The sequence below is a fragment of the Ursus arctos genome, unplaced genomic scaffold (genome assembly GCF_023065955.2).
Source record: "Ursus arctos isolate Adak ecotype North America unplaced genomic scaffold, UrsArc2.0 scaffold_2, whole genome shotgun sequence".
Taxonomy (NCBI): Eukaryota; Metazoa; Chordata; class Mammalia; order Carnivora; family Ursidae; genus Ursus; species Ursus arctos.
Window position 1 is genome coordinate 37,305,201 of NW_026622874.1, and position 24,808 is coordinate 37,330,008.

The window sequence follows — 24,808 nt, forward strand, 5'->3', positions numbered from 1 at the left end:
ATCTCGGGGTTGTGGGTTCAAGCCCCACATCGGGTGTGGAGATTATTTAATAAAAAAGAAAAGTTGGTTGAACGTCTGCCTTTGGCTCAGGTCATGATCCCGGGGTCCTGGGATGGAGTCTCGCATCAGGCTCCTTGTTCAGCTGGGGAGCCTGCTTCTCCCTCTGCTCCTCCCTCTGCTTATGCTCTCTGACAAATAAATAAATAAAAGCTTTAAAAAAAATAAAAGTCTGAAGCACAGAAAATATAGATTTTAGAAGGCCTCAGAGAAGTTTAAAGCAAACCCTCTCATCTTACAAATGAGCAAAGCTAAAGATTAGAGATAGTAATGAATTTCCCGTAATTAAAAAAAAAAAAACAGCTGTGGAGCTGTAACTAGAACCGAGTTACCTGCAAACAGTTTTAAGTTTTCATCTTTATGAGATGAAATGAGAAAAGTAAGGATGACATGTAAATTCTTCAAAGCTGAAATTTAAATTTTTTAAAAATTATTGTTTGTAAACGTTTTATGAATTAGTATTTGTAAACACCTTTAAAAAGTAAACATTTGTCTTATATTCACCTTATGTGCAATCCTGTCAAATTAACATCATCTTCACACTAACTTCGCAGAACAAGGGAACTGTGTTTACTTAATATCATTGGTTGGTTTTCATACTGTGGCCCTACAGCCTCTGGGGTCACTCTAAGTGTGCCTGGGAGACAACAAAGGAGTCCTATCTGTCCGGAGTCGGTTTACTTTTGGCTGCCAGGAAAGTCACCTTGAATGACACGTCACCTCTCGCATCAGGCCTGCCTACATTTATGGAGCAGGCTTTGTGTAGACTGTAGTGAGCAGAAAATGTAACGTGGCAATAAGAGGTGTGTTGATATTAATTCCATAGAAGGGGGCAAGCTGAGTAACATTCAGCCTGCCAAAAAAAAAAGTATAGTTTTATCGGGAAATATGACAGCTCATCGATCCAACTTCGATTTATAAAAGTAAATTAATCAGTGTGAGTCAGAGTTTAAATACATGGCAATGTTCTTTGTGAAGATGTGAGGAAGCCAAAAAAAAAAAAACTTTGGCTTTTTAAAAAAAATTCTGATTTAACCCTCATGATGAGCTTGTGCGTTTGCGGCTCGCTCCCCCACCACTGTCTCATTCACCTGCTGCCTTAAGGAAGAGAGAATTTCAGAGGGTGGTCAGTGATGGCCAAGGCAATAGCAAAGTTCAAAATGAGAGCGGGCAGAACTTCGGGTTGTAAGAAGGCAAATGAAGGACGCGAGTCGTGGTGGGAACAGAAGCCAGCCAGCCAGCAAATTAAGCCGACCAGTGCGGTTACATTATAGCCCAATACTATTTATTTTTGATTAAAGATAGTCTTTTAGGGCGCCTGGCTGGCTCAGTTGGTAGAGCACACAACTCTTGATCTTGGGGTTGTGAGGTCAAGCCCCATGTTTGGCATGGAGGTTACTTAAAACAAATGGTAGTGCCCATTGGTGATGGTTTAAAAAGTTCAATAAAGGGGCACCTGGGTGGCTCAGTCAGTTAAGCGGCTGCCTTTGGCTCAGGTCATGATACCAGGGTCCTGGGATCGAGTCCCGCATCAGGATCCTTGCTCAGTGGGGAGCCTGCTTCTCCCTCTGCCTGCCATTCCCCCTGCTTGACAAATAAATAAAATCTTTCAAAAAAAATTCAGTAAAGATTTTTAAAAATACGCAGTCTTCTAAATACGTTGAATTGCAAATCTCTCATAATTATACTGCTTTTATTTATACACAGTTTGAGTCTAATGGAAAAGTGCCCTTTCTCTAGTGAGTATTACGAACACTTTTAAGGTCTCTTTTATATGTTGAGCATCGTGCTAACGCTTTGATTTCAACTCTCAATGTACCTCTGCTACAACACTCTGGACCTTCATAGCTGCCTTTCATCCTTGAAACTGGACATACTTATCACTTGACAGCAAACTTAGAAACAGGGTGGAGAGAGCCAGAGTCTCGAGGGTTCATATTCTTTGGGGAACTTCTGACCCCATGCTTTCCTTTGGGTGGAGACAACATTAAAAAACTATCTACACATGGGGTGCCTGGATGGCTCAGATGGTTAAGCATCTGCCTTTGGCTCAGGTCATGATCTCCAGGTCGTGGGATGGAGCCCCATGTTGGGCTCCCAGCTCAGTGGGGAGTCTGCTTCTCCCTCTCCCTCTGCCTCTCCCCCTGCTTATGTGCCACTACCCCTCAAACGAATAAGTAAAATCTTAAAAAAAAAAAAAAGAAAGAAAGAAAGAAAGAAAGAAAGAAACTACCTACACAGACTCCAGTTAGTTATATGAATCTCTGTCACACCCTTTTGGGGAGGATGTTTTGGATATAAAGCTTAAGTGTCAATGTTTATGTAACATACTATCTAAATCCTGCAAGCAAACAGACACCAGCGGTTTTTAAAGAAATGAAAGTATTGATGCATCAAAGCAAAACATCCATTGTTTTCTTCTAGTATTTATCAGTTGAATTAGCAAACTGAAATTAACATAAAACTCTAAGTAGCAACATTAACATGACTTGACATTATTTTGATAAGACCATATTAAATATAACATAAACTTCTATTTACCAAGCTGAAGGGAAAACAACTAAGAATAAAAGAGATATTTCATATTTATCTTTTAAAAGAAGTACCGACCATTTCTTCCAGCTTCCATCATTTACTTTCTTCCTAACATTCATTTATTCAACAATAATCCAAGCACCGCTGGGCTTGCAGCACTGCGGGGACACTCAACAAAAGCACCACCATTCTGAGTCCGACTCCTTGCTGTGCAGGTTCCTGGTTCTCACAGCAGCTCCAAGGATATTTATTGAGGAAAAATTGAGGCTTTGTCTAGACAGAAAAAAATCTTATTTTATTTAGCAATTCATTTTCTGATTTTTTTTAATTTATGAGAATTAAAAGGGAAATAAATACAATACTGTGGTATAAATTTGAGATTCAATTTAAAAAATTTAAATTATGTTAAATTTTTTTGTTTCACGTACATGTCGCATTTACTCAAACCATATGGTTATACAGAAATTTCACTCATAATACACAATAAAAAATTGTTCCGTGGTATCACAAGTCATTTTTGAGAAGTACTTTTATCATGTTTTCTAATGATGTCCATAAGATTAGCTCCTGTAACCAGATCATTCTGTGTCTGTTTATCTTTCTGTTGTTCCTTTCTTTTCTGGTCATGAAGATAGGGGGAATTTAGTAACTGCGGGGGCAGAATGGATCCTGTGGGCTTCACTCTTTTTGCAATATCCCAGAAGAGTCTTTTTGAATTGTTATTGATGAAAGTAATCGCTGTTCCATGTTGGCCTAATCTCCCCACTCTTCCAACCTGAAATGAAATGCAAAGGACATTTTCAAAATGTTCATATAAAACCTTAATGTCTCTTGAAAGAAAATGTAGATTAGCATTTAAAGAGGCTTTGCTAAGATTAACATTCATTCACAAAGCATGTTTTTGAACTGGACATCTCAATGTACTTTGTGAAATCAATTTAGTAGACTGCCACCGGCATATTTTTAGTGAAATAGCTCAAACAGAAAATATCACAGTGACCACATATAATACAAGTATTGTTTGTGAAACTTGTGTTCCAGTTATGTATTGTGTGTGTGGGGGTGGGTGTATGTAGGGGTGGTAATGACATGAAGATGCTTCTTACTGTGGGTAGGTTAAGGTAAAATTTTTCAAAAGTTACTGCTTTTAGAGCAAGAGGACTATTTGCTTTAGAGTACCTCGGTGCCTTTGAAACGTGAGATTTAAGCAAGTTCATTTTTGCGTATTTATTTCGCATTTTGATAAAATTAAATGGACACAAATTGGTGATGGAAACACATGATAAGAAACAAAATTAACTTGTTTCCAAATATACTGAGAAACTCTTCAGAAGAAGGGGGTAAATATACAGTCATGGGCAATTTCTGCTCCTTAACTGAAATGTAGAATGTAAAGTCTAGATTCAGAGTATTTAAATTAGTTGCTGCCAATATATAGGACATTTTTAATGTAGTAAAAAAAAAAACAAAACAAAACATGGCCCTCTAGGGAATGAGACTGGGAACAAGTAAGGGAAGAAATGTTGTTTTATTTAATTATGTTACTGAATTTTTCCAATAAGACTAAAAATTAATACAAAGTATAGCTGTACTCACATACTGGGAAGAAAATATTTGCAAACCATGTATCTGGTAAAGGTTTTCTAAGAATATATAAATAACTTTTACAAGTCAACAATAAAAGGACAACCCAATTTAAAAATGGGCAAATAATTTAAACAAACACTTCTCCAAGGAAGATACACAAATGGCCTGTATGTACATGAAATGATGTTCATTAGTCATTAGGGAAAATGCAAATCACAACACAAAGGGGGGGGCCTGGGTGGCTCAGTCAGTTAAGCATCAGACTCTTGATTTCGGCTCAGGTCATGATCTCAGGGTCGTGAGATAGAGCCCTGCGTTGGGCTCAGCACCCAGCACAGAGTCGGCTTGTCCCTCTCCCTTCCCCTCTACCTACCCCCTGCATGCTCTCTCTAAAATAAATAAAAATAAAATCTTAAAAAAAAAAAACACAAGGAGATACCTCTTCACACGCATTAGGGTGGCTATAATTAGAAAGATAAATAGGGGGGCGCCTGGGTGGCACAGTGGTTAAGCGTCTGCCTTCGGCTCAGGGCGTGATCCCAGTGTTATGGGATCGAGCCCCACATCAGGCTCCTCCGCTATGAGCCTGCTTCTTCCTCTCCCACTCCCCCTGCTTGTGTTCCCTCTCTTGCTGGCTGTCTCTGTCTCTGTCGAATAAATAAATAAAATCTTAAAAAAAAAAAAAAGAAAGATAAATAGGTGTTGATAAAGATTTGGAGAAACTGGAACCCTCATATATCACTGGTGAGAATGTAAAATCGTGAAGCCACATTGGAAAAGAGTCTATCAGTTCCTCAAAATGTTATACACAGAATTATGACCCAGCAATTCCATTCCTAGGTGTATGCCCAACAGAAATGAAAATGAACAAATGTTGGCAAGGATGTACAGAAAAAGGAACCCTTGTGCTCTGTTAGTTGGAATGGTACAGCCTCTGTGGAAAACAGCATGGAGTTTCCTCAAAAAATTAAAAATGGAATTACCATATGATCTAGTAATTCCACTACTGGGTATTTACTCAAAAGAACAGAAAACACTAATTTGAAAAGATATATGCACTCCTATGTTTACTGCAGCATTATTTACAATAGCCAAATTATGAGTGTCCATCCATAGATGAATGGATAAAGAAGACGTGGTGTGTGTGTGTGTGTGTGTGTGTGTGTGTGTATAGGAGTATTAGTCATAAAAAAGAATGGAATCTTGCCGTTCATAACAACATGGATGACTCTAGACAGTATAATGCAAACTGAAATAAGTCAGTCAGAGAAAGACAAATACCATATGATTCCACTCATATGTGGAATTAAAAACAAAACAAATGAACAAATTAAAAAAGAGACAAACCAAAAAAGAGACTTTTAACTATAGAGAACAAACGTTATGGGGGGGGGGGTGAAATACGTGAAGGGAATTAAGAGTACATTTGTCATGATGAGCACTGAGTAATGCACTGAATTGCTGAATCACTATATTGCACACCTGACACTAATACAACACTATGTTAACTATACCAGAATTAAAAAAAAAAAGAAATGAAAACCTATGTCCACACACAAAAAATTGTACATGAATGCTCACAGCGGCATTATTCACAGTAAACAAAAAGTAGAAACATGCTAAATGTCTAGCAACTAATGAACAAAGAAAGGTGGTATATCTTTTCAATGCACTATTATGTAGCGATACAAAACGTACTGATACATGCTACCACATGAGTGAAACCTGAAAACACTGTGATCGGTGAAAAAAGCCAGAGAAGACTACACACCATATGATTCCATTTATATGAAATTTCTAGAAGAGATAAATCTATAAAGACAGAAAGTAAGAGTAGTGGGGTGTGTGTGTGTGTGTGTGTGTGTATGTGTGTGCGAGTGTGTGTGAGAGAGAGATGAAGAATGGGGAGTGATTGCTGATGCAATGGGTATGGGGTTTTCTTTCTGTGATAAAAATGTTCTAAAATTGACTGTAGTAATAGCTGCACAACTATATGAATATACTAAAAACCACTGAATTGTACACTTTCAAGTGATGAATTATATCAATTGAGACATAATTTATTCTGAGGTATTTTATATGGCGACGTAAGCTTTTTAAAAAAATAACTGCAATAGTCTACAAACTCTAAAAGATTTAACAAATTCAAAATTATTTCGCAGAGACTCCCTGCCCCTAAATTAAAAGCAGACACATGGGGCACCTGGGCGCCTATGTCAGTGAAGAGTCCAACTCGTGATCTCAGGGCTGAGATTAAGCCCCGCATCATCGAGCTCCATGCTCAGTGGGGAGTCTGCTCTCTCCCTCTCCTTCCGCCTCTCCCCCCACTCATGCATGCACCCTCTCTTTAAAATAAATAAATAAATCTTTAAAAGCAGACACATAAGAATACCTACTATAATTTAAAATACACATATCCTAGGTGCCTGGGTGGCTCAGTCAATTGAGCATCTGACTCTTGGTTTCAGCTCAGATCATGATCTCATGGGTCCTGAGAGTGAGCCCCCAGTAGGGCTCTGCACTCAGCGGGGAGTCTGCTTGTCTGTCTCCCTCTGCTCCTCCCCCCACTCATGCTCTCCCTTTCTCTCTCTCTCTCAAATAAACAAAATCTAAAATAAACAAATCAATAAATCTTAAAAAAATAAAATACATGTATCCTAAAAAAACCAAATATAAATAAAATAAAATAATAAAATACACATATCCTTTGACCTAGCAGGTCTCCTACACATTTCTCTTACAAATATACTGCATGAAAGGCATAACTATATAGGGGGATGTTCAGTGCAGCATTATTATTATTTTTCTAAATAGGCTCCATGCCCAGCATGGAGCTCAACATGGGGCTTGAACTCATGACCCTGAGATCAAGACCTGAGCTGAGATCAAGAGTCAGACGCTTAACTGACTGAGCCACCCAGGTGCCCCATGCAGCATTATTTAATAACAGAATATTGGAAACATTTGATTTCCATCAAACTATAAAGGATTTATTCAATACATTATGATAATCCATACAATAGATTACCATGCAGCAATGAAAAAAAATCAAGCCCAATTAAACAAGTAAAAACATTTAAAGAGTTTAAAACAGTGCCTGGCTATATATATGGTAAGCATTTCATATACATTAATATTTTTAAAATGGTACCTATTATGTATGCTAATAAGGAAAGATGCCTAATAAATATTTAATAAAGAAAGCAAGGCATAGACAGTTGGTGTAATACGGTCCCATTTATGTAGTAAGTGTAACAGGGTATGCACGTACAGGTGTATTTGTGCATAAATAGGCATTTATATTTTCTGCACCATTAACTGTCATGACTACTCAAAGGTAGGAGGGCTATCTTACAAAGACCTATTTCTCATTTTGGGGTGCCTCGGTGGCTCAGTCAGTTGGGCATCCAACTCAGTTTTGGCTCAGGCCATGATCTCAGGGTCGTGAGATCGAGCCCCATGTCGGCTCCGCTCAGCAGGGAATCTGTTATAGATTCTCTCTCCCCCTCTGCTCCTCCCCCTGCACGCACATGCGCATGTGTTCTCTCTCCCTAGAATACATAAACCTTAAAAAAAAAACCCATAAAATGAAGACTTATTTTTCATTTTATATCTTTTGTTATTTGCATTATTTCTCATTGTGTATATTCATACTTTAATTACTGAAGCAAGCAAGCAAACAATACCCTGGCTACAGAACTAGAAAAGCAGGATATGGGGCCATTCTGAGTAGAAACTCTACAAACTTTAACATCCCCTGAGGCCATTGCTCAGGGTACATTGTGAGTAACTGAGAGCCACAGGGCTGACCTTGGGATAGAAAGAAAAAGTTAAATAATTATAATCAGCATATTCTATTTAAGAAGCAAAGAAACTTCTTAAGTATCTTAATATTTTACATAACATAATAAAAAGTTATTATAAAAAAGTATCTTAATATTTTAGGAAGATTACCATCCAAAATCACTAAAAGTTTGAAAGAAAGTAAACTTCAGTGATTTGAGCAATCCCCTCCTGAGTGATAATCAACTCCCTGATGCACAGGTCCGTGGAGTGCACCAAGCAAGAGAGGCACTGCTAGATTGCTAAGTACAAATACAACCGACAATGCATTCAAGGCACTAAAAGCGATTCCGCGGGTGATCCAACTAAATGTGGCATTCAGAGGTAATTCTAAGAACATGACAGAAACCCTTTACTTGAAGAGTCTGTAAGTGATGCCGGAGAAGGAAGACGGGTAGCAGTCAGAAAGATAAGGTGACGCTAAGAGAAAGCTCTATTTCTGCTGGAAAGAAGAGCTGCTGTTATCTCTGGCAGCAAAATAAAGAAACAAAACTTTAATAGGTGAAAGTCTAGAACAAAGAAGGATATGAAGAAGAGATGAAGACAAGATTCCTAAAAAAAACCCAAATACTTTGGCGGATCAATTTTATTTTGGCTAGATATATTAACTTAAAACAAAGCCTTTTTTTTTTCCTGATTATAAAAGCCATTTAATATGCTTACTGAATAAGAAATACAAAGGAAGTAAAAATAAACGAAGAAACTACTTAAAAATTTTTTAAACTAACATTTTAGGTTATTATTTCTAATAATTTTTAACCCATTTTAGGCATATAGTTTTTTAAAACAAAATTTAGTTTATATCCATATATACATATTTTTAAAGATTTTATTTTTAAGTAATCTCTGCTCCCAACAGGGGGTTCGAACCCATAACCCTGAGATCAAGAGTCACGTGCTCTACCAAATGAGCCAGTTGGGCGCCCCATACATACATGTTTTAAAAACAAAATGATGTAAGAGCTTTTTTTATGTCTATGATAAAACTTTTTTTTTCCTTTTTAGTTACCGTTCTATTGACAATGCCTTGCCCAAGAAAACTCACGGTGGAAACATATAAAATCTCTTTACCTGATGCACGTACTCATCCATACTTGAAGGCATATCGAAATTGACAACCAGCTTGACGCTGATCAAGTCTAGGCCTCGTCCCAGGACTCCTGTGCTCACCACAACTTCATAGTCTCCTTCAAGTAATCCCTTCCCCACAAAGCAACACAATTCATTATTCAGAATTTATCTTATGTGGTTTTATATAATTCAGATATCTTTTCTTTTTTCAAATCTTTCTTCAATATTGTTGTTGCCGTTATCTTTTCAATATGCAACGGTCTTAGTATACCTGAGAAACGTATGTAGTTTAAGTTCTGCCTGGCCCCTCCCCATCCCCTGCATCAATTTTTTTCTATTAATATACTCTGGCAACCTTTTCCAAGGGTGAATTCCTGTTCTGCCCCAGTCTAAACTGACCCAATTTCAGAAATGGTGGATTCTGAATTAGGAATCTATTTAGTAGATTAATCCCGTAGGGAACAGGCTTATTGCTCCCTGAGCAAGACGAACAACCAGCTCACAAGTCACTGCCTGCCTGAAGTTCTTGCAGTCAGTAAGACAATGTCTGCTTTAGAAACCAGCTAGTAATATGGGGTCCCTGGAAAGGAGAATGCTGAGTGTCGAACCTTCAATATGTTTTTCCTTTCTGTTTGTGATTTCTCCGAATGTATAGATACGCTTTTTAGACCTGTGATTTTCTGCACTGCCTCGCTCAAGAGATCTGCTCCCAGCTTGCAGTCCACAAATACTAACACTGGAGGCTTGAAGAGTTTCTTATCCTGAAAAATGAAAAACATGTATTTAAAATTATTCATAGAACATAAATTACGATGAGAAGTTTTTCTGAAAGCATTAGTATAAGCTAGTTATCAATAGGTTTGTAGAGGAAAAATGAGTGTTAAAATGAGTGTTTTCTTTAAAATATGCAGGAACAGAAGCATAAAAGTCTACTGCCCTTACATTTCTCTATCATTTCACTATTACTGCAAAAATAATTTTAAAGCTTTGAGTGCAATTTTAAATTTTAAATACTGTTCATAAGTAAATACAAACTGTATTTAACTTAATACTTCATTTTTTTAATTAATTTTTTTAAGAGAGAGAGACCACATGCACGAGCTGGGGGAGAGGGAGAGGAAGAGAGAGAATCTTAAGCAGGCTTCACGCTGAGCGAGAGAGGAGCCCAACATGGGGCTCCATCTCAAAACCCTGAGATCATAACCTGATCTGAAATCGAGTCAAATGCTTAACTGACTGAGCCACCCAGGCTTTATACTTTATTTTTAAGTAACTGTGCTGACACATTATCACCCACTTAATAAATCTGTGTTTAAACAAATTACTGCTGGGACACCTGGGTGGCTCAGTCGGTTAAGCATCTGTCCTCGGCTCAGGTCATGATTCTAGTGTCCTGGGATCGAGCCCCACATCGGGCTCATTGCTCAGCAGGGAGCCTGCTTCTCCCTTTGTCTACCATTCCCCCTGCTTGTGCTCTCTCTCTCTGACAAATAAATAAATAAAATCTTACAGAAAATAAACAAGTTACTGCTAAAAAATTCTATTTCTCAAGGACAGAATGGCCAAGAAAGAACCTGTCTTTATCTGATACATAAAACTACTAAAAATTTTTGAAACAAAGAAATGTTATTTCGGAATAATCTTGATATTTCAATGTCTTTCCATGATACAGAAAATAAAGAGCAACCCTGCATCCACACAGCATTTATTTGATCCCCAAAGAATCCCAAAGGAAAGCAATTTATTATTAAATATCTATAGTAAATTCCCCAAAAGCTGCATCTAAAAATCACTGTCTTAAGAACCTTGAAAGAAAGATGCAAACACAATCTACAAAACAGGGTTGACTGCTTTCCTACTCACATTTAAGATTTCAAATAATTTCTTCTTTTTGGCTGGTTCTTCCACCCACAAAATAATCTGGCGCACGCTGGGACAGGGCAGGTTCTTCTCCCCAGTGACGATTCTCACGGGATTATGCAGAAGCTGGCTCGCTAGGTGCTCTATGCTAGCTGGAATTGTAGCTGAAACTAAAATGGTCTGACAGTCATTAGGAACGTTCTCCAAAATGTCAAGCACTTGTTGTTGAAAGCCCATCTTTAACATGGTATCAGCCTAAAATGAAATCATTTTAAAGTTAGTCCTACTTGACATAAAAACCCTGAGCCACTCAAGGAAAAAACAGATATGATTAAGAACCTAAAAAATCAAAAACTTTTACACAGAATATACCACACGATGTCCAAAGATAAAGAATAGGGAAAATATGTATTTATATAAAATTATATATTGTATAATTATATGTCTTTAGTGATATACAAAGATTTTTATGGCATTATTAATAGTGGCAACAAATATATAAACCCTAAATATCCATCAATAGGGGATTTGGTAAATACAATATGGTAGATCCATCCACATAATGCAACCCTATGCTATCATTAATTATGAGCGGAAAGTCCTTTATTAAGTGATAAGGAGTCATTACTAGAAGGAAAAAAGCAAAGTACAGAACACTGTGTATAATGTGATACCATTTGTATATACACTCAAGAAACTTAATTGCTAACTCTGGGGAAAAGGCTTGCAGGCTGTGGGAGGGAATGCAATTTAATTTTTCATTTTACAGCTTTTTGCAAAGCTTGGGGCTTTTTTTTCTACCATGGACATATATTTATAATAAAATATTAAATTAAAAAAATTTAATATTGAGGGCTTTCGCTTCTGTATATACTTCTGCACTGCTAGTTTTTAAAAACAATTTATGTATTACTAAGCAAACAGAAGAAAAAATTTTAAGTTAGTGTTGCTTTAAAAAAATGAAAGATAAAGGCTATCTTGATTTTTTAAATACAATCCAGGTGTCTATAATTTTGAAAACTAAGAGCATTTAGACTAAAGCATTGTATTTTTGTTGTTTTTTTTGTTTGTTTTTTGTTTAAGTAGGCTCCATGCCCAATGCGGGGCTTGAACTCATGGCTCTGAGATCCAGAGTCCGAAGCTCTACTGACAGAGCCAGCCAGGCACCCCTAAAGCATTGTATTTTTAAGTGTCCACTAACATGGAAGATTGAACACTAGTTTTAATATTATTCATTCCATGACATTTAAAAAATCTAGTCATGATGACCTAGGTTTGATCCTGGCTCTACCTATGACCTTAAATTAAGCATGCTAATGAATGGCTGTACGCCTCAGTTTTTCCTTTTACAAATGAGAATGATAATAGGAACTACCCCATAGGGCTGTCATGAGGATTAATGAGATGAAATACATAAAACACTAGGGAACATGCCCACAGCATGTAAGTCTCAATGTTTCAATTTACCTGAGACACAGAGCATGTGCGCATGCACACGGTAGTCTGTCTTGCAAACACCCCTGCTTTTTCCTCAATAATCCCACTAAAGCCCCCCTCATCTCAGGAGATGGCCTTGCTTCTCCTGGTTCAGAAAACAGGCCATCAGAAATAAATCTGCCCAGTTTCTCTTCTCACCCAAGCTTCCCTGCATCTAAAATGTTTACACTAAAATGCCCCAAATCCAGCTGCTTCTCTCCAGCTCACAGTTGAGACTCCTCTCATCCTGTCACCCCCACACCAGAAGCCATCTACCCCAAGCATCCCGAATCTTCTAGAACATAAAACATCTCTGTTACTCCTCTGCTTAACCCTTCCAGTAATTTCCCATCACACATAGAATAAAACCCAACTGGGGCGCCTGGGTGGCACAGCGGTTAAGTGTCTGCCTTCGGCTCAGGGCATGATCCCGGCATTATGGGATCGAGCCCCACATCAGGCTCCTCCGCTATGAGCCTGCTTCTTCCTCTCCCACTCCCCCTGCTTGTGTTCCCTCTCTCGCTGGCTGTCTCTCTCTCTCTGTCAAATCAATAAATAAAATCTTTAAAAAAAAAAAAAAACCCAACTGCTAAGCACAGCCCGAAGTCCTACGGTTTTCATCATCGCCTACCACTCCTCCATGTCAGGCCCCACCTGCTACACCAGCCTTCTTTCTGTCCCCAGCTACCCAACGCTCGCTCCCACATTAGCTCTTGCACATCGGCTCTTCTGTCTGAAGCAGTCTGTCCTCCAGATGGATCTTCGCTTGGCTGGCTCCTTCTTGTTCAGGTCTCAGCAGAAACGACACTCAGCGAGCTCTCCTCTGATACGAACCTAACTCCTCAGTTGTCTCTGTCACACGACCTGTGTACCAACATCTGTCATGGCTTATCTCACTTTCTCTTGTATCCTCAAAACCAAGGACAGTGTCTAGCACATAAAAAGCCCTAAAAATGCATCTGATGAACGAACAAGCATTCATTAATTCTAAGCACTGAGAAAGCACTATCTGTCAGGCAGCTTGCTAATCAGTGGGTCCCAAATCTCCCTAAAGACAAGAATCACCTAGAAGGAGTTTTTAAATATTCCTGGACTCCAACTCAGGCCTACTGAATCGGAATACCCAAGTAAGAGATCTGGTCTTCTACTGCATTCACTCAGCACACTGGGTGATTCTTACCATCAGGGAAACCTAGACCAACACTGTGCTGGACTGTGGGGATATAGCAGGGAACATAATACAAGAGAAAGGATACAGTCTCCACACAGGTCAACAGAGCAGAGAGGAAAGAAGGGCTGAAGTCTATCTGGGGGGCTGATGGAAGGTTTCAGAGCCATGGACACATAAAGAAGGAAAAGCACGTAGATGGGATGGGAGAAAAGTCTAGGCTAACGGACAGATATGCGGAAGACACAGAAGAGTGACAGAGCAGATTTTTCTAATCCTAAAGGAATTACCTTAGTCTCCATGACTGACCATTCTGGTATCTTCACCCTCCTCTCGAAACAGTGGTCTCTCTTTTCAGGGGTATTACTTGTTCTCTGTTCCTTCCTGGTCTCTCAGACTACTTCTCTGTTTACAGACTCATCTTCAAACTCCACAAGCAGACATTTAGCCCCGGTCCCTGTCCCTCTCTAACTTTCCTCCCTTGGAGAAACCAGTGTGGCTCATGGATGTTAATGCCCATTTCTCGTATCCATACAATATCTCCCCTTCATCCACCATTCACAAGAAATCCGACATTTCTAAAACCAAACTTAAATATTATTGTCAAGCCCCAACCCATACCCACTTGTCCTTTACTTAATATCAAAGGCACAACCAGAATCTATGAAGCCCCCTCAACCACCTTCTTCTTCATCTTCTCTCATACTCAGTCATCAGAAGATTCATGAATGATTTACGGCGATTCTCAGATGTACTCATGCCTCCCACTGCCTCCGCCCTGTCCCTGACCCTGCTCACCTCTTGCCTGGGTTGCCAGCCATTCTGTCCCACAGCTTCTTTCATCTTTAAATTCTCGTGCATGGAGCAACAGAATAACCTTGCTAAACCACCACTTTCCACATGTGACACCCCAACTCAATAATTTAGAAAGCCTCATTGTTTCCCACATCAAGTCCAAAATCCTCTGCCTTCCTTCCAAGGCCTCTATAATTTGACCCCACCCTAACTACCCAACTGCACTTCCTACCACTTCTCAGGAAGAATGTTTCAAGCTGGCTGGTCTCTCTGGGCTTGTGCTTGGCCTTTCTGGCTCTGCTTGTTAGCTTCTTCACCTGGAATACTTGATACGTTTTCTAGTTTTCTAAATCCTTTTCCATCTGTGGATGACCAGGTCACATCCCATTACAGCGGAGAAGCCATTTTTTACGGTGCCAATTCACGCATTCTCTCATTTCTCCTTCTTACCTTAATTGTCCCGAACAATTAGCGTATCATACACAGTCCCATTACTTTACTAACAGCTTATATCAGGAGTCAGCAGACTAAGGCTCTTGGGACAAACGCAGACCTTCACGTGTTTTTGTAAACAGAGCTTCATGGGAAAGCAGTCACACCCAATTATTTAACTACTATCTATGGTCGTACTGAGCAGTTGCAACAGAGACCATGTGGTCCCCAAAGCCTCAAATATTTACTATGTGGTCCTTCACAGAAAGAGTTTGCCACTCCCTGGCCTGCATCACACCTTTCAGTACTGTTGTATTTCAGTATAGATAATAATGTTCTTGCCTTTATTTCAAGTGTTATGTCTTTTTCCCCAGTAAGATTTCAGCACTTTGTAGGCTGGAATAATATTTAAAATTTCTTTGTGATGCCACCCCAACTGACCCAGGGTTGGTCAATCTGTACAGCACTTCTGTGCCAACGTCAGTTTCAGTACATGACCAATTATGTTGTTTAGCAGCTCATTTCCTTAAATGCTGAGGAGCTGGGACAGCGGCTGCACAGAGCAAGTACTCAGAACAGGTTTGCTGAATGAATACTCCTTCTGTATTCTGAGCACAGCACTGAGGTGCCCTGTGAAAGTTCGTTCATTGGCCAAAGTGAGAATGTTGTGGAGAGGAGCAAGCAGGAAGGGAACGTAACTTTAAAATCTGTATGAGGGTCATTTTTCAGGCTCACGGCATGGTGAGAACTTCGGAACACATGGGCTTATCAACAACGGGAAGCCCACCCGTACTTGCAGGATGGAAGTAAAGTCTGATGATAATCAGATGCAAAATCAGCTGAAACAAAAGGCACGCCAGGAAAATGCTGACTTGGCAGTCCTTTGTAAAGGACTGAAAAATAGTTCACAATAGCCAAGGTATGGGAACAACCCAAGTGTCCATCAGCAGATGAACAGATAAAGAAAATGAGGTGTATAAATATTCAGACTTAGAATTCCTTCATTTTTAGTAAGGTGGATGGACCTGGAAGACATTATACTCCAGTGAAGTAAGCTAGACAGAAAAAGACAAATACTATATGGTATCGCTTGTACGTGGAATCTAAAAAAGTTAAAAATAAGAAAATAAAAGTCAAATTCATAGAAATTAGGAGAAAAATTACTGCCAGGGGCTGCAGAGTGGGTAAAAGAGGAAGAGGTCTGGGGTTAAAGGGTAAAAACTTTCAGTTACAGAATAGATAAGGTCTGAAATCATAACACGGTTACCATAGTTGACACCACTGTATTGTAGAACTGAAATTTGCTAATGGAGTAGAATTTAAATGCTCTCTCTCACACACACACAAAGTAAATACATAAGAAAAAAAAACAAAAAACTGATAAAGGACTGAATAACATTACATTTATATAGGACCGTTCAGTCTATGAGGCACGTTCACAATCATTACTTCATCCTCGCCACAACTCTGGAAGATGAAATGACTTGCCCAGCGTCCCACAGTGGGCGGAGTAAAGGCTCAAATCCTAGTCTCACGGATCTTACTTGTGTGTCCTTTCCACATCCTCTGGTACCCACAGAAGGCGGGCCGCATTGCCATCACTGGTCAGCCCCTGGACCCCACATTTCTGATCACTGCTGAGCCCCTGCTCTGTCACGGCTGGTGGTGTATGTGTGAACATGGGCGTGCGATGCACGGCAGGCAGAACCGGCCTGCGCCTAGTCTGGGCGGACACGCGGCTTTCTGTCCTCATGCCTGTTCACATGGTGGCATATCATCAGATAATAACGCACTTATTCCACCTTACTAAGCAAACCGCAACTATAAAAATGCCTATATGCTCTATGTCACACTGAAAATCACAACCACGGACACCTATGTCCACATAGAAAAAAATACAGGTCATCCAACTAAGCATTAGCTACTTCCAAAATCCCTCTTAACAGTTACTTGCCACGGATACATTTATTTTTGTAGACAAATGATAGCCAGTGTCAAATGTTTAAAAAACTTATCACTGAGAATATAACAGGTGTTGGATTTGTGTTTTCTGTCACTTAGGAAAAGACAGCTGATTGTATTTATTAACGTGGTTTAATTAGTCGCACTATAGGTTAGCTGCAGTGCCACACAGAAAGCAGCTTAAGAATGACTACTGCAATTAAAAAAAAAAAAAAAAAATTTCCCTCAATTTTTTTCTTTTGGGAGAGAAAAATGCCTGAACACACGGTGAGATTATATAACTATAATATACTTTTCATAAATTATATAAAATTATGTGACTTACGTTCTAACCCACACCACTTACCTCATCTACTACTACAATGTTCATACCACGGAGCTCTACAGAGCTCTGTTTTATTATATCCAGAAGTCGCCCAGGAGTTGCTATGATAACCTGAAGAACAGAGAAAAAGAAAAAAAAATTAGATAATACTCCTTTCTTCTTTCTATCTATACTTACTGAGTGGCTAATATGTGCCAACCCCTGGGTTGAGTACTCAGAATTCAATGATGATTAAGTCATGCATAGTCTCAGCTCTCATGAATCTCATAACACAAAGAAAGGAATAGATAAATAAATGTTCATGAGGTCAGGATAGTATGCAATGAATGGAGGCATCTATCCAGTCCCAGCTAATATATAAGCTAAAATCTAAAGAAGCAGTGGGAGCTGGTGAGGAGAGGATGGAGGGAAAACATCCTAGAACCTTCTGAAGCTGGCAGGCCACTGAGGCTTCCACAGGGTGAAGAGGGGCGGGAAAGCCTTGGATGAGGCCTGAAACTAGGCAGAGGCCAGACCAGGATGGGCCTTGCAGGCAGGCCGGCCGCTATTTGGCTCTGTCAACAACTGCAAATCCCTCAACCTCTTTGGGCCTCTGCTGTTTTGCTTTTAAATTGAAAGGTTGGACTCAATGATTTCTAAAGTTGCTTAAGGCTCTTAACACTTCCATAATATATTAGTTGAAGCAGTGGTTAAAAGCAGGGCCTGTTTAGTCAAACTTCAGTAGGGATCTTAGCTCTAGCACTTAATCATGGTGTGAGTCTCTGTTCTCACATTCATAAAATGGAAATGATAATAATTACTGTGAGGATTAAATGAGACAGCGCCTGGTGTAAAGTATAGTAGAGTTACAAATGATCTAATAAATTCAATTGTATTCCACTTTCCAAGGACACACCAACACAATGGTGAGATCGCGGAGAATGATAAAATTTCAGGGTTGTGAGGATTTTTATCTACAGAAATACAGAGTTCCGCTTAGTTTCTTCATAAATACTGTAAACATTTAAATCTGTTTTAATAATTGTGAACTGAGTTCATCCCTTCTGTTCCTATTCCATTTTCCCCCCTCTGCTGGTTTGGAAATTATGAACGTTTTCCCCCATTCTTTTAGTATGGGAATTCCCTTGAATTTTAATCAACATGTATAAACTTAATAAAGTCTAAAGTAAGTAGACATACTTATCTTTTTTTTGAACAATCAAGGGCAAACAATTTAACACCAATCACAACAACTTACCCGCACTTACATGCTACAGTTGGCCAGTATTTTACTTCTATTTTTTTTAAACCCACAGATTTTTCATCATCACTTTTATTTAGTTAATGTTTGTTTACATTTACCCACACGCTTACTATTTTCTTTGTTCTCCATTCTTTCTTTGATACCACACCTTCCTTTCCAGAATCATCTTTTTTTTTTTTAAAGATTTTATTTATTTGACAGAGTGACAGCCAGCAAGAGAGGGAACACAGCAGGGGGAGGGGGAGAGGGAGAAGCAGGCTTCCCACTGAGCAGGGAGCCCGATGTGGGGCTCGATCCCAGAACGCTGGGACCATGACCTGAGCCAAAGGCAGACGCTTAATGACTGAGCCACCCAGGCGTCCCAGAATCATCTTCTCTATATGCTGAATACTTTAGTTTAGTGTGCTTTTAGATAAATCTACTGGTAATAAGCTCTCTCAGTTTTGTTTATCTGAAAAGGTCTCTATTTTGCCCTGGCTATTGAAAGATCACTTTGTTGGACAGATTTTTCAGTTATTTTTTTCTCAGAGGGTGTCTGTGAAAGACACGGCCTGGCATGGGGAACGGGAGAGGCAGCAGGCTGACAAGGGGGCCTCCGGAGAAAGGTGACACTGCACAGTAGGTTGCAGTCTAAGGGGGTAAAGAGGGTGCAGGGTGGAGTCTAGGAAGGAAGGCATCACTGTGGGGAAGGGAACAGAGATGAGGATGGGCAAATGGTTACATATAAGATGGTTGATCGAGTGAATAAATACATAACAGATAAGAGGTAGCAGGTATAAAATGCCAAAATGAATCTTGCTGTGTTGAATTAGAGTTGGAAGTATCAACATGAACTCATGGTCTACGATAAATGTAGATGTGGAAATACACACTTATGGAATATTCTCTCCTTCTATTACTCAGAGGTTCTAGAAGCAATGATAACAGCAGAGAGCAACAGCAATGAGCCCAACCAAGAGCCCAGATCTTGGTTTCTAAGTACCATCCTCTACCAAAAGGAATTATGGGCTCATGATTCCAGGGTTGAGCCAAGGAAAGAACAATGTAAGCATGAATGTCTTCCTCAGATAGAAAGAAACAAAGTGTTTCAAGAATGATGGGGATATAAAAAAGGACACAGAAACCAGTTTCACAGTGCTTCCACTGCTCAAACTGGAGACAACTAGAGAACAAAAACAAGTAACAGTGATAACAGATTATAATCCTTTAAATATAATACTTAATCATGAGTCATACTGATATATAGATATATATATATAGATATATATAGATATATATATATCTATATATATATAAAAGAATACATTGGAAATTTGGTAAAGCACAAGAAATCTACAGTATGAAACTACTCAAAATACTTAACTAAATACAAAGGGAAAAAATAAACTTTACAGTTACTTTACAGATATATCAACAGTAAAAGAACAAACAAAATGCATATCACCTAAAAGGATGCAATGAAAAGAACAAAACATCCCTTCCATGATATTCCTTTCAAAGATACGTAACTTGAATCTAACCAATTGAGGGACCTTCTTCAAAGTAAGCAGTTTATAATCCTTAAAGTATCAAGATCATGGGAAAAAAGGCAAAGACTGAAGAACTGTTCTAAGCTGAAGGAGATGAAAGAGACAGGACAGCTACATGTAAAATGTGGTTCTGAACTGGATTCTTGTGCTATTAAAAAGAAAAGTTGACGGGACGATTAGTAAAACATGAATGGGCTCTGAGGAGTCAATGACAGCCATGTGAACTCCTGAAGCATTCCAGCGTATCCATGTTAATTTCCTGATCCTGTAACTGTATTGTGGTTACGTGGGATAATGTTCTCATTTGTAGGAATCACACTGTAAAGTATATTAGCTATGGATCCTTAGATAAATGCCATCTTTCTGAGATTCAACTTCTCAACTGTGAAAGATGGGATATGCCCACCCACCCTCAAGAGCAAATGTGATGATTAATAGAGATAATGCACATTGAGAACATCCAACAGTACTTGGCATATGACAGGCACTCAATAAACTGTGTTCCTTTCCGATATAAAACAACCTTTAAAAAAATTATGACTTACTTGGCAAGAATTTAAAGGTCAACCTATAAAAACAAAAACAAAATTAAATAAAGGCTAACCTAAAATCACTCGTCCATGTCCCTTAAGGGCAAAAACAAAACACCACCACCAAAAACCCCAGCTCCCATACTGCTTATAATACTTTTCAAAGGCATTTTATCAAATTGGTGCTTACCTTCACATGTTGTCGCAAACGATAAAGCTGTGGGGGTAAGGGTAAGCCCCCTACCAGAAGCACGGTTTTCATGCGTGGCAGACCACTCATCAATTCTTTAGCTTGGCTCTCTATCTGAATGGCTAACTCTCTTGTTGGTGTAAGGATGAGGGCAGATGGAGTTTTGCTCTGCAAAGATGTGAAAAACAAGTCTAAAAATGCCAGCAATTAATTCCTGCAGATGTGGACTAAATCTTCAAAGTGATTCTGGGAGTGTTTCCATCAGCCCAACTGAATGTGAACCCTCCTGCCTGCTGCTCACTGCAGATTTTCTCTCCAAAACCACCATAAATTGAACCCTTCCTTATATAACAGATATACAGTGAAAGGTCAAAACTGGGGCCAGGGAAAAGCACCCGCAATAACCAGGGTGGGAAAACTGAAGGTCAAATGGACCCTGCAATCTCTAACCACGCTCCTCTGAAGAGAAAACCGTGAAGATCTGGTTAAAGCCTGGTATTCCACCCTTGATAACGCCCACCCCCCACCTCTCCTGTAGATTCACTTCTTTGTCCAAAGAACTTACTGTTATAAAAGTCCTATTTCCTGCCCTATCACTCTATTTTGGACATCCAGTGAGTTTTACTTATATTTTGAACATCTGATGCTTTCTTTTTTTCCTCACATTATCCTCTACAGTTCTTTAGTTTTCCAAATTTTCCTCCTTTACCTCTCGTCTCTTTGCCTACGTTTGGCACTGGTTTCCCTTCCTGCCCTACTTCAGACCTCAGAGACTCACTAGTACTTAGCAAATATGTCAGTGAAATTAATTATGTGTGGGGGTGCTTTGCACACTATACACTAACAAGTGAAGTAAGGTAGCATTATCTTAAGATGAACCATGAATCACACTTAAGTGTGTATTTTAAATTTTTAAATAACATTCCAACTTTGGTATAAATCAGTTTTTTAAACACGAAATCCAAGGAGGCTAAATTGACACAAAAATTGCAGGTCGTCCAGTCAGCAGGATTTTTTTTTCCCCCCAAAGCAAAAGTTTATTTCTCGAATAGAAAATTTGTTGAAAGAAAATATTTTGTAAGGAAAGCGATTTTTAAGACCTTCAATGAAAATATCTTTGGTTCAATCCGATGAAAGAAAAATTCCCTAAAATTCTTTTTCATACAAACTACTATCAGAAGCAAAATCACCAGGAGCGCTAATGACTGAAGTTATAGTTTCAGTTTGTGGTTTTAAGATAGTTAAGGATGAAACGTGGTATATGCCTGACTTGTTTCTGAGAGTAACGCGTGCGAACTCTTACCTCACATAAAGCTCGGGTGATAACAGGAAGAAGAAAAGCAGCTGTTTTTCCAGAGCCAGTATCAGCACTGGCCAGAATGTCTCTTCCCAGAAGTCCCACAGGGATCATCTGCATTTGGATGGGGGTTGGAACTTCATAGCCTGATTTCTTCAAGTTGTGATTCAAGGCCTCAGGGAAACCACAGTGCTCAAAGTCAATAATGGGCCTGGTGACATCTTGCCCTTGAACTACAATTCCTAGCTGCCGTTTAAGATTTTCAATCTGGTCTTCCTGAAGGTTCAAAATAAAGGGGTGCTCTTTATAGACATAAAAAGCATCAAGTGGAGGCTCTGGCCCTGAATCCACTTTCTGCGGATCACTGAGTTTTAATCTTTCTTCCTTTTCCTTTACTTGCAGAAGATGTTTTGCTTTACATTCCAAACTACACACATCTTCATCCGTCTTATCACAGATGTACTCTCCGTAACGACCACAAACAACACAGACAGGTTCCCCAGGTTCTGCCCAGCGCTGTGTTTTGGAAAATGACTTAACAGGCTCTTCAGAAAGATCGCTATCCTTTGCATCCTGCTCAGGTCCAACCAAACCAACCTCAGCCAACTGGCCAGCTGTACCGGGGAAAGGGCATGGTTCCGCGCTGTGCCTGTCTGATCGCGCGGCTTCTTTTGTAACTAACGCATTGGCCGCATCACCTCTGCCTTCATCCAGCTGCGGGTCTTCTGCATCTGGTTTAATTTTCTTAGCTGCACAACTTTTGCCATCATCATTAGCATTCCTCTTGATTTTTAGAGATCTTGGAACAAACATCCTCCAGTATTCTGTTGAGGAAATTATATAATGAGATTTATTTCGCCCTCAATAAAGTTCACATAGGAAGCACCATATGGTTATCCGGCAGTCAGCCTGGTGTCCCTGGGCTTTGCCTGAAAGGAATCGAAGAAGGCATCATGACACTACTTATAGCAAGCTTTTCTTTCATTCACAAATTTCCTCTGGTGGAAAAAAAAAGAGTCCTTTTCCTTGTACATGGGAGTGGTGAAACTGCGCACACCACTTCATGTAGCTTTGTGCATACAGCCTGCTTCTGTTTACTGACTACCTGCACTTTGAAATACCAAATATTATAGAAATTCTGGAGTAAATCCTCTTATTACATTTTCACAAAAGAAAGCAGGAGGTATCGATACTTCACAACTGGGATCTTCAAAATCAAAACCAGAAAGCATAGAGAAAAATGCTATTTTGATGTCATGAGTAACACTTATGTATTGCTATGTTCCAAGCACAGGGCTTAGTGCTTCACACGTGAACCTTATCTTCACAAGCTTGTATATAGTACCACCCCCGCAAAGGCATACATATACGTTATGCTGTATTACGTATCATGATTTTTCACATGAGGAACCTTGGGCAGCTAGATTAAGTGGCTTGTCCAAACTCACACCATTACTGTATTAGAACTCGGGCACTCTTGGGCTCTAGAGCGCAAACTCTCTACCACTGCTATGCCTATTTCCACCAAAAATGTTTTTGCAAAATGACTGTGGATTGTGAAAGGCTTTTTGGGGGACTATTAAATATACTAATAAGCATTTTTCTCAAAAAGAATTCAATTTTTCCAGAAAAATTCCAACAAGAAATGCAACCGAAGATCTAGAATTACGATCCTAATACTCTCCGGGATTACTCAGGGAACATCAAGGAGGTTGGGGGAGGGACGGCTCTATGTCAGCAGGAAGAGCCTGGAACTCAAGGTCCTCAAATGGCGAAACGGAACCGGCTCCTGCTGGGCGACCAGCCACTTCTCCCGCCGCGCGCTCCCGGACCCTCCCCTCGGGCGTTGCCCCTCACCCCCGCCCCGCGGCCCCCCACCCAGAGGCGCGTGCACGTCACGGCGCTGCTAGGAAACGGGGCGGGCGGGGCACCGGGTTCCGCCGGGAGGCCCCGGAGGGGGCGACTGCAAGGGTGGGAGGGGAACTGCCTACGGGGCGGGGGGTGGGAGGGGGTGTATCCTACCGCCGCGGCCTAGCGCCCCGCGTCCCAGAGGAGAGGGAGCACGACGGAAGGAGGCCCAAGCTGCTGGGCCCCGCGGCCCGCTCACTGGCGCAGACCTGGGGCCGCGTCCGCTCCCGCTGGGGGCCGGCTTCGCCCTCCAGGTGCTGGGCCGAGCTTCCTGCCGACAGGCCTGGACTCGCTTGGTCACACTACGGTTCGGAGGGGCCGTGCGGAGCGCAGAATCCACTTCGGGTTTTGGGAAAAGATCGCGGCGCGCCTTAGCGCGACGGGGAAGGCGGGGTACCGCGGGAGGCGGAGCTTGGCTGGGAGCTGGCGGGGGCGGGAAGCGAACGAGGGGGGCGGGGCCTGGGAAGTTCCGCGCCTTTCCACGCCCTCTTCCCGGCTCCTGGCAGCTGGTAAGTTTCGGAGCCTGGTTGGAGCTGGCCAGGTTCTGCAGGGCGGGGTAGGTTTGGGGATCCTCTTGGAAGAATTTACGTAATCGAGTGGGCCGGGACTGGTGAAAAACAGTCTGACGCCCGGAAAGACTGAAGCTGGTGCCGCGGGAGCCTGGTACATTTAGAAAGTGGGAAGTCTGAGTGTAAAAGGGAGGGGCAGAAGCCCCAGAGGCCTGAAAACCCATTAAGCTTTTAGCTCGCAGAAAAACTCTGAAATTAAACGGAATAAATTTAATCCGGTGCATTTGATATACCGAATAATATTTCCATACTACCACACCCCACCCAACACCAAAAAGAAGATAACACAAAGTCACGACTCTTGGTCCCTATGGATTTACATTTCTCTGTTTTGCTAGACTCTGGAGCCACGTGCCCCAAGCAGCTGATAGTTGAGAAGGGATTCGTTTCTTTGATTCATCCAAGTTAAGTGTAAGCAAGCTGTAGAACAT

The 24,808-nt window shown here is 40.4% G+C and overlaps 1 protein-coding gene across 4 annotated transcripts; it reads right to left on the reverse strand.

Moving 5' to 3' along the window:
* Window positions 1–2,866: 2,866 nt before the first annotated feature.
* Window positions 2,867–24,220, reverse strand: DDX59 (DEAD-box helicase 59). 4 transcript variants are annotated; one of them, XM_026480699.4, is made up of 8 exons: window positions 23,923–24,220; window positions 21,907–22,724; window positions 20,604–20,771; window positions 17,133–17,222; window positions 10,957–11,208; window positions 9,702–9,854; window positions 9,094–9,222; window positions 2,867–3,367 (listed from the first exon to the last, which is right to left on the reverse strand). In XM_026480699.4, the coding sequence occupies exons 2-8, from the start codon at window positions 22,711–22,713 to the stop codon at window positions 3,104–3,106; spliced, it is 1,863 nt and encodes a 620-aa protein (XP_026336484.2). In that variant the 5' UTR covers window positions 22,714–22,724; window positions 23,923–24,220; the 3' UTR covers window positions 2,867–3,103. The 4 variants fall into 4 exon arrangements, with proteins under 4 accessions (XP_026336484.2, XP_026336485.2, XP_044233657.2 ...); XM_026480700.4 differs by having other exon boundaries at window positions 24,018–24,205; XM_044377722.3 differs by having other exon boundaries at window positions 21,907–22,829; window positions 24,018–24,205.
* Between the last annotated feature and the right edge of the window lie 588 nt (window positions 24,221–24,808).